The 10,126-nt window shown below is 55.8% G+C and overlaps 1 protein-coding gene across 1 annotated transcript in view; it reads right to left on the minus strand.

The window, feature by feature from the left end:
- Nucleotides 1-1,583: 1,583 nt before the first annotated feature.
- Nucleotides 1,584-10,126, minus strand: part of Nsun2 (NOP2/Sun RNA methyltransferase family member 2) — a 25,002-nt gene continuing 16,459 nt past the window's right edge. The window contains exons 11-19 of the mRNA XM_023704693.1: nt 9,861-9,991; nt 9,448-9,544; nt 6,772-6,956; nt 6,488-6,580; nt 5,709-5,844; nt 5,054-5,134; nt 4,665-4,803; nt 3,528-3,567; nt 1,584-2,403 (exon numbers count right to left, since the gene is read on the minus strand). Coding sequence (XP_023560461.1) covers nt 2,109-2,403; nt 3,528-3,567; nt 4,665-4,803; nt 5,054-5,134; nt 5,709-5,844; nt 6,488-6,580; nt 6,772-6,956; nt 9,448-9,544; nt 9,861-9,991 — 1,197 coding nt within the window. The 3' untranslated portion in view covers nt 1,584-2,108. The remainder of the gene's footprint in view (nt 2,404-3,527; nt 3,568-4,664; nt 4,804-5,053; nt 5,135-5,708; nt 5,845-6,487; nt 6,581-6,771; nt 6,957-9,447; nt 9,545-9,860; nt 9,992-10,126) is intronic.

The following is a 10,126-nucleotide window of genomic DNA, read 5'->3' on the forward strand; positions in this document are numbered from 1 at the left end:
CTGGTCAAAACACTGACTGAAATGAGTGGAGGTCGGGAACACCTCTCACTGTGAGGACTGTCGCTGAGCTCGCACCCCTGGGGCTCACTCTTCAGCCAGGCGACCACCTCCTCCCAGCACTGCCAAGCCAAGGACAGGACCAGCAAGCTCTGTGCAGTGAAGTCCCCAGCAAATGCCAGCCCATCTCCATCTGGGGCCCTGACCGCCAAGCTGCAGTACATGGAGCTGGACTCTGAGGGCCTCAGTCCCCCTTACTGTGCCAGGAAGAGTAATGGGGCAGCAGGGCAGCAGAACCTAGGGGAAGCAGCGCCCGTGTACCAACTCGGAAGCAATCTGAGGATGTAACAGTAACGATACTAACAGATGAGGACTAATGAACTCTTGCTTGAATGTAGTGATACAAATGGGTAAAGACAGAGAACAGTGTCAATGTATATACAATGTAGACAATGGCAGCGGAAAGTAGAAGTCCACCATTTTGCAGCCATCTTGGTAAAGAGAGGTTGTGGCCAAATTATCGAGCATCCCCGAAGCAGCAATGAGTGGCAAAGCATGTGGTCCGGAAGGTCCTGTGCTGTGGCAACACCCATGTCTCAGCAGAGGAACGCAGCAGACGGTGCCAAGCTGCCCGTGGACCTCAGCAGCCTGGTGAGGGCACAGGCTGCTCCAGAGCTCCTGCTGCAGGGACACAGCACCACCTGTGTGCAGCATGGGGACAGGACCCACGACAGTCACAAAAGGCCAAGCTCCAGACTGAAGTGGGCTGAGCCCCGCCATGCTGTTGACGGTAGGTCTTGACATCGGGCTTACAGTTAGGCACCGAGTCTGCAGGAGCGACTCAGACACAGTGATGCCCTGCCGGCCCGTGGATCAGAAACAGGCGGCTTCACCCACCACGTGCAAAGTGCTGCCATCCTCATGGGACGGTGTCGCCCTGAGAAGTCAGCTGGGTGGACAGGTGGGGCTGCTGACAGTACTGGCAGGGAGTGCTGACTCAGACAAGCTAATGTAGCATGTAGCCTGGGTTTCTCTGGGCCAAGAAAACAAGGGGGTCCAGGGTCAGAGTGAGCCTTTAGACTGGCTGGTGGCATGCTCCCACTGAAAGGGTGCCTTCTGGCTGCAAGCGCTCAGATAATGCAGACAATGGGAGAAGTAATTCTGTAGTGTGGCCACTGCTGAAGCCAGGTGACAGGGGCACAAAGGCTCCACTTTGCCCTATTTCTAGTTTTCAAATCTGGAAAGTTCTCTTGGCTGCACAGTGTGCCACCCAAACCTAGGACTGACATGTCATGAAGCTCGGCCGTCTAAAATGGCCAGAGCCCCAAGCATGAGCTGGGGGTTCAGGGCCTTGTCTGTCTGTAAGCCCCAGTGTGTCCCACTGTGCCCACACAACCATAGCTTCTCAGCTCACCAGCTGGGGGCGCCACAGCAGTGACTAGGCCAATCACACTGAGCAGCAAGGACTCCACCGCTGAGTCTGCAACTTCCTTGTAACCAAAAACATTTCTTTTGCCTCAAGACAAAAATATGAGAAACATGAGACATGTCATCAATAGCTCTTTATTTAAATATTCTTAGGATTTCCAACCCTTTTTAAAAATAAAAACTGCCAAGCACCCACTGAATAAAATCACAGCCCCCCCGCCCCCCGCCCCCAGTACAACCCTCGGCCTAGTGCTACCTCATAAGGTTCCCTTGGCTTTGTTACAAAGGCACAGGATCACGGCTGCCACCGCCACCACCACCAGCCCCTGGCCCCCCGGGCTCTAGGAGCTGACTCTGCCCATGAATAGTAACTTGTAAGACTGGACCTTGGGACCAGTGTGGGCATAATGAAAGGTGTCCTAGCCCGCTGCAGGGGCAGGGCTCTTTCCGGAGGGCAGGATGACTCAGCGGTGAGTCACAGCTGCTCAGGCCCGCTCTGCCAGAGAGCACAGGAAAGTGAGCAACCGGAGGCTACCAAGACTTTCTCCTCCTAAGCTCCACAGAGCAATGATGAGCCCCTGTACTGACACCAGGTCAGCCCTGTGTCTCAGTTACTAAGAACACTTCCCAGCCCAGTGGAGGAGCTTACTTCCGGCCTGACCCCAGGGCCTAGGAGAGCCAGTTCAGCGCCCAGCGTCCTCCTGGGGTGGCTCGCAGCCCCCAGTGGTGTCCACAGCACCAGCCTCTTCTGCGTGGGGCTTCTCTGCCAGCTCCTCATCCAGTCCACCATCCCGTGACACAGAGCCCACCACACCCTCACTGGGAAGTGGGGCGCCCTCTTTCTCCTTCTGGCCCGGCACCTCCAGCCCCATCATCCTGAGGTAGTGCAGCCGCTCATTCTTGGGCACGAAGGTGCGAATGGAGGCCTTGCCCCGCCACCCGCACAGCACGATGGGACACTGCAGGGCCTCAGGGTTCCTGTGCACAAAGACGCACCGAATCAACACCAACTTCGTGCAGCCATGGAGACATCCAAAATCTACCTCCCAGCCCAGGTGAGTGGGCAGCCACAGCACAGGGCAGGATTTCTACTCCGAGGCCCAGGCATTCACTCAGCGTACAGCTGCTGCTGGAGCTCCATGGTCCTCCCTGCACCTCACCTCAGTGTCACCCACAGAATGGGTGACAGCCAGTCTGCAGGTGGCAGCACCAGCCTTGGGACCCGCACACCCACCGCTTCTCAGCTCAGTGCCTCATGACGTGGTGTACAGCAAGCCTGGCCACAAGCCGTCCTGTCACCGCGCATGTCCACCCAGAGCCCATGCACACCCTCCCTCCCGCCTCCACGCGAGGCCAGCCCCGCAGGACGCCTGGCTCTCACTCAGCTCCTGCACTTGCCAATGGCCGCCGAGGCAGCCCTGCGCCCCGGGGACTGGGGGTCAAGGCTCCACACCAAGTGTGAGCTCCAGAGCTAGGGTCCCAGGCGGAACCCGGCTGCCCTCAGCCCCAGAAAGATGCAACAGGCTCACTCATGGCCGAGCAGTGGCGAGAACGGAACCTGCCCCGCCTGAGGTCAGCTGACCCCACTGTGTGGTAAGTCAGAAGCCAGCTTCTATTTGTAGGGCACAGATGGCATCTCTCCAAACACAAGTACACGACATCTCGGCTGGTTATTCCAGGAAGTCTTTCCTCAGTGATCTAGAGGTGTTCTCTCAATCTACTTTTATCTTTTTGTTGTTTTTGAGGTAAGAGTTCACTATGCAGTTCAGGCTGGCCCTGAATTCACTACGTAGTCGAGGCTGGCCTCAAACTCGTAACGATCCTCCTGCCACAGCCTCCTGAGTGCTGAAACTACAGGTGTGCGCCACCACGCCCAGCACAATCTCATTCATTATTTTGGGTTTTTTTTTGTGGAACTGGGGATTGAACTCAGGCCCTTGCACTTGCCAGGGAAGCACTTATTCTACTGAGCCATCTCCCTGGCCCCACAATCTCATTAAGAGGACAGTAAAAGGCCACTAAGATCATGAGGGCTCCCATCACTCCTGGACAACCCCTCAGCGGGAAGACACACTCATCAGTGGCAAGGTATGCCGACTTACGCGGAATCAGGTTCATACTTCAGCACAACACTCCCCTTTGCTGGAAGAGAAGCACACACATTTATGAAGTTCTCTGGCTAGTAGTGGACACGAATGGAGCATGATTACGGACTGTGCTGCTCAAAGGACAGAGGACAGGAACCCCGCACAGCCTGAACACACGGAGCTGACCCCTGGGGTGCAGAGGCCAGTGCCAAACCGCTCATGGTGTGATGGTGACACCACCCTGCCAGTCCTCTCCTGGGCAGGGAGCCTGGGAAATGGGCTCCCTCTCAAAAATTAAACTACAGCTTCAACTTGCTGAAACAGTGCAAAATACAAAAGTTATCGAAAATTATGTTGCAATGAACTAAATGTGGAACTAAAGGAAAATAAGTACCAAGGGTCTCATCTGCAAGTGCATCTCTCCCTGTGGCTCCTGCGAAGGAGACGGGAGGAGGCGGCGGCAGATGCCATGCAGTGCTCTGCCTGCTGCACGCCTGCAGCTGACAGCCACGTGGACCATGACACAACCACAGGCCTGACGATGCGGCTCCCAGCAGACCGAGCCAGGCAGATGCAGCTGGTACTGTAACCTCACTGGCAAGCGGGACAGGCAGTGCTGCTCTGTAACACAAATCAACGTGCGGCCAATGCAGCCACTGCTCGGCAGGTGGCCTGTGCCTTACCACAGAGGTGGAGTCAGGCCCCAGGGGGCTCGGGATGCACTGGCCGACAGAAGTCCAGGTGCTGGGCAGTGGGCACACCCAACACCCGTGCAGATGTGGTGCGGGCTGCTGCATAGCACCATGGGCTGCACCGGGGCGGGGGGCAGAGCACCCCCAAAGATGCCGCCGATACTTATCGGGTTATGATGCTGATTACAAGCTCTCTGCACACTGAGTCACCGAGGAGCCCTGCACTGTACGGGCTCCAGGAGCCCACGGTACTGAGACACCAAGTCCTTTGCATGAAAAGGCACCAGGTTCACTGAAACAGTACAACTTGGTGCACACTCCAGGTCAGCTGTAATCACGTACAGCTCCTAGAGCATGTGACTGAAAAGATACGTCAAAGAAACAAACACCTGTGTGCGTCTGCACCTGCATCTCTTCACCTGATCAGGCTGCACCAACCACGGCAACGCCAATTGCTTACCCATGTCCTTGGCTTGACTGTACGTTTCCAGGCTGAGTTTTCTAAAAAACGGATTTTCCTGGGTCAACAGGATCTTAACATCTTCCATGCATATAGTAATAATTCTTGAATTAATAAAGGGATACAACGTATATATTCCCTGTGGAAACAAAGACATCACTGTGCTGCCATCAGGAATGACACACCTCCTCTTGCAGGGTGTTCTGCGTCTGCCAGAGCCCTGGCCACAGCACTGCCGGGGCGGGCCCCAGCCCAGGAGCTCAGCTCGCTGCTCAGCCTCATGGCTGAGAGGGCCACCAGCCCCGGCACCGGGCTCTGCTGCATGACCAGAAGGCCCGCTCATCCCTACAAGTGCGGCCAGGGCTGTCTAAACCTGCTCCTAAAATTACCTCCTGTGCCAACCGGAAAGCACAATCAAACTCTTCACCACTGTTATTTCGACACCAGACTTTGATCCCTGTGTTAATAACCTATAAAGAAAAAAAAAAAAAATCAACAGATGGAAGACAACATGCAGGCTCACTGGTGAAGAACATCTCTTCTGTGAACAGTGAGGATGCCGGGGCAGCTGTGAAGGACAGGGCAGGAGACAGGGCCACCTCACTGCAGCACGGTCTCCCGGGTGCTCCTGTGCACGCAGCTCATGGTGACAAATCACCAAAGCAGAGATTAAAGCTGGGCACTCTGAACACAAGCACAGGGCAGCACTCACTGCACCAGCCCCCAAGGCACAAAGCTGCTGTGCAGAGCTACGCCCTGAGAATAGTGTGACCAAGTCCGATCTGTGACTCGGTGAACCTCAGTGCGCTTGGCAACCTGCTTTATTCCACAAACAGGAAAGGGGGAGAGGCAAAAGTCTGAGGAAAAATGAAAAGGGGTCACGCAATGGTGAACGCAAGAAGGGCTGCTTGACACAGCGCATGAGGACGGAAGGACCCCGGCGCCGCGCCTGCAAGCCCCACCCCCACCTGACCCTGTGTGGACTGTGCTGCCCGCTGTGCACACCGAGTCACCCCGGCCCACCACCGTCCTCAGGGCACACACCTTCATCCTCTCGCTGTTGTTGAGCAGCACATTCCGCAGCTCTTTGGACACCATATAGAGCTGCCTCTTCTTCCCTTCTGTAGTTCGAGTTAGCAGGTTCAGCCTCGGGAATGAGGGATCCAGAGCGTAGAACTTCCTGTGAAGGGAACACTGCGTCACACAGGGCTTTCTCAGAATGCAGCAGACTGTCCCACACACTGTGCTCCGAGGCCCTGCCCCCTCCGCCTCGCCCACTGCTTCAGGGTTTCACAGCAGCAGGCTCTGCCAGGGCCCCACCTGCCAGCTCCTCCCTTCATCCCAACCTGCAGCAGCATGTGTGGATACAACCAGGCCAAGGCTCTGCTAACCCTGGCAGCTTCCCTCCCTCAACTACCACTCTAATGACAAGGACCTGAGTCACCTTCTACAAACTTACGCACAAGGCCAGCTATGCAGGAGGCAAGAGGAGTGACCACTGGGGGCATGGACACAGCCATCCAGACACTCTGCTCTGTGCTGCCCTCCTCGCTACGAACCGGCAGGGTAGCCTCAGCCACTGGCCTCCGGCTCGCCTGGCGGAGCGACCCTGGGGCCTCGACAGCTTCTCACCTGTCTCTTCTGGGAAGTCTACCCTGAAGGCTGAGTACACAACTGTAAAGTCTCATCCCGGTCTGACACATGGCTCAAAGGGAGGGAAGCCACACAGAGCTCAACGCACAGTGGCCACTTGGCATCTGCTGCGTGTGTACCACTGCACAGCCAACTTCTCTGAAGAAGAATTAGACCGAGTCTACACTTACTCAATAGGCAGGAACAGCGGGTCGTCTTCAGGAATAAACACAAACGGATCTTCTTTAAACCCAAATAACTTCATCTTCTTCGACGGAGGAGGACTAGTGGAATAAGAAGGCGGGAGGCAAGAGTGACGGGGCAGTGAAGCACGCCCCCTCCCCCAGAGCTGGGCCTGGGCTGTGCAGCCAGCGTGCACAGGAGCTGGGGGAAGCAGACTGAGGGGACGCCTCCCCACCCCAGCTCTGGCTCCATCCGGTGAGCACCCAGCCTGCCAAGGCAGGCCTCTTCTTACCCACACACGCCATCCTTCTTATTGTCGTTAGTCTCTGAATTCTCAGTTGTCTGAGTGATCTCTGCATCGCCGGTCCCTGGGTTTGCCTGACTGTCCGGCTCAGGGGGGTCACTGGGTGTCCCTTCCATGGGTGCCATGGGGCTCAACTCCGAGGTTTCTCTGCTCCCTGCAGACTTCCCCTGGACCTGTCGCAGGGGCATTGCAAGCTCATGTCAGGGCCAGAATACCTCACCTTCCTTCAGGACGGGGTATGAGAAGAAAGCAGGATTCCGCAGAAAGGCACCACTGCCAATCTGCCTGCTCTTCACGATGGCCCTGCACGCTCTGCTCCTTCAGGGTGAGGCCAACTCCGCAGGGCACCTCTGCTCACAAGGACAGAAGGCCACGGCAGGCGCGAGCCCTGCAAGCACCATGATCCCAGTGAGATCCGGCAGGGGCAAAGCAAGGGCGTAAGGCCTGGCCAGGACCTCTGGCTCAGAAGGCCAAGAACAAACTCTACCATTAGGACCACAGCATGACTAAGCCTGCCCTCGGGCACTCACAAATGCTTCCGTCACAGTCTTTAGGGCTGGCCTGGAGCTCCATGACAGAGGACTTGCCTCACACGAGTGAGGGCCCATGTTTGATTCCCAGCATGCACACACAAACTCTTGAAAACTCTACCCTGTCCAACAGGCCATAAGATGGCAAGCCCTAGCTCTTGGGAATACCGGGGTACTTCAGTCTATGAACTTAATTTGGTATGCTTTTAGGGATGAAGGCTGTGGTTGTGTTTGACTCCTAGTGCAAAGTTCATGAAGGGAAGAAAATTTCTGCTTGTGCTTTTGAGAACGGAATTGTCTGCAAAACAGGAACATTCACGAACCAAAGTATGACTGGAAACTGGGGAACTTCGGCAAGGGCGAGCTCTGATTTTCCTCAGTGTCACACAGTCACAAAGCCTGAGTCCATGTCACTCTTAACACTACCAACCGGAGCACAGCTGTGCAGGTACAGAGTGTGAAAATGCGGTGCATGCTGCCTGAAGCTCTCTTTCCCTATCTCCCTTGGGTCTTGAAATGCACCTCTGAGCTCAGAGCCATCTCATGGCCATTCCCTGCGGTGCCTTCCCTGACCCGTCTCCCAGGTCACTTCCTGCCTCCCTTGAAATACCAACGGCACACTTTCTGCAAGGGTTCGGGCCCCTGGGAGCCCCACTGGGTCCAAGAGAGGCTGTGCTGCAGACCAAGGAGCCCAGACAGACACATGGCAGAAATGCAGAGAAGACAGCTAACTGGGCCACTGAGAACAGGTGAATCTGAAAAGTACGACAGCTCATCAGAGGCTAATTGCAAGGCAGCCCAAACCCAGTCACACAGGTGCCTGTCAGCTAGGCTGGACCGTCAACCTGACCGCCTGACTGGCACTGGCGCTGCCAGGGGACTCAAAGAGCACAAGGACAAGGACCATGGGCAAAACACCCCGAGCCAAGAGCAAATGCAGTGTTTCCTCCTTGAAGGAGCAGGTATTGGGGGCTGGGTCTCAGCAAATGGAAAGCTGACAAAGCCAACAAGACACAGAGTGCAAGTAAATCCACAGCACATGGGCGGGCAGCAGGCTCTCCCCTCCAGAGCAGCTAGCCAGGTGCAGACCTTGCTTACGTGACCCGTGCCACGTGAGATGGGGGTGTAAGGCTGAGCCACATGGATTTGGGGGGTGTTATATAGCTCACTGATATTTTCTTTAGGAGGTCCTCGGTTCAATTTCTCATGCTGAATCATAAGTAAACAGCAAAACACACTTCTTCGTGTCAAAATATGCTATCAACAAATGCACACGGTCTCCAGTTTCTTATAATGATCGCTTGAAGTAACATGTGTAACATCTGGGTAAGCACACTGCAATTCACCTCACTTCTTACAGCGCTGCCAGGGACGTAGGTCACACAGGCTGGCATCCCGTTCCTATCAGGAGCACAGCGCCGAGCACCCATGGCTCGACTCCTGAGAGAGACCCCTGGAACAGGCTCTCCAAGGCAGACCTACTCGGTGAAGCCCTTCCTGGCTGGCAAAGGACCCTGGCAGAGGCGCACCGGCACAGGGCTGAGCCTTTGCCAGCTGGAGGCTGAACCAGCTCTGCCCACCTGGAGATCACTTTCCCTTAGACTCTTCGGAGGCAAACACTGGTACAGCAGTGGTAGCGCCGCAGGACAGCGGCAGCCCGGAAGTGGCTGCTTCTAGGTGGCCCTCGCAGAGGGGAGGTGCAGGCTGCCTGATCTCGCCAGGCCAGGCCAGGCCAGGCCAGGCCGCATCAGGGTGGGGCCTGGCAAAGCCTTCCTGACAGGATGCTCAGGGCCAAGGCAGGGAAGCCTGCCCTATGTTGAGGTGCCCGGTCCTGGGGACTTGCCTGGGTGGGAACAAAGTTGAGAGTACTGGAACACAGACTGGGGGATCAGACTAAGAGCCCAGGTCGATCTTTATGTCTCTTTGTTATTAAATAACTAGACTTGGATACAGACAGAATTCATTGCTCAGACACTGGCTTTTCCACCACCATTTCCGTGACAAATGTCTGTTCGCTGGGTAAGTTAAACGAATCCCACCTCACACAGGCTCAGCCCTTCTCTAGCGTTCACTGTGTCCTACCGGTGCAAAACGCCCGCATGCTCTGTGCGTCATTCTGGAACAAAGCTCTTACCTTTGGCTGACGCTTATTCCATGGCATCGAAGACTTCTTCACCAAGACGGCCACAAAGAACCCGCCCGTGTTCTGATGGTGTGGTAATATCCTAAGGCTAGAATTACACACGTACAGTTAGCACTTCGTGAACGAGCCCAGCGTGTTCAGGTGTTATGATAAAGATCACATGACAACAGGAAGGTCAGGTCTTCATGCAAACCCCCCAGCAGCCCCCACAACCTCCTTCACTGTGCTCTGTGCAGTACGAACAAGGAGCAGAACGTCTTGCCAGCTGCAAGTCCCCACACTCGGTGGCGGCCTTGGAAGGACCAGCCTCACACCCGTGTCCCCGCTGCCTGTCCTGCTCCTGACAAAGCTTACCAGCCACCACAGCCTGACCCACCTCTGAACCGTGGCGTCCCCCCACTCACCAGCGTTCCAGGTGCATCGCCTGTAACTTTTCAGGGTCCTTTGGTGGGAACATGGTGGGCCGGATTTGGGTGTGCCTGCTGCGGGGAACCTCATCCCAGTCTGCAAACCACTGCCCCTCTCTCGTCATGACCTGCAGGGGACAGTGGATGGGCAGTTCAAAGGGACCACGGGACATTAAAAAAATATGGGCAGAAGTAATAGCAGAAAACTTCCCAAATATGAGGAAACAATCTGACATTCTGGTAACTGAAGCATACAGAACGCC

Source organism: Octodon degus, unplaced genomic scaffold (genome assembly GCF_000260255.1).
Source record: "Octodon degus isolate 3935 unplaced genomic scaffold, OctDeg1.0 scaffold00008, whole genome shotgun sequence".
In the NCBI taxonomy this organism is placed as follows: domain Eukaryota; kingdom Metazoa; phylum Chordata; class Mammalia; order Rodentia; family Octodontidae; genus Octodon; species Octodon degus.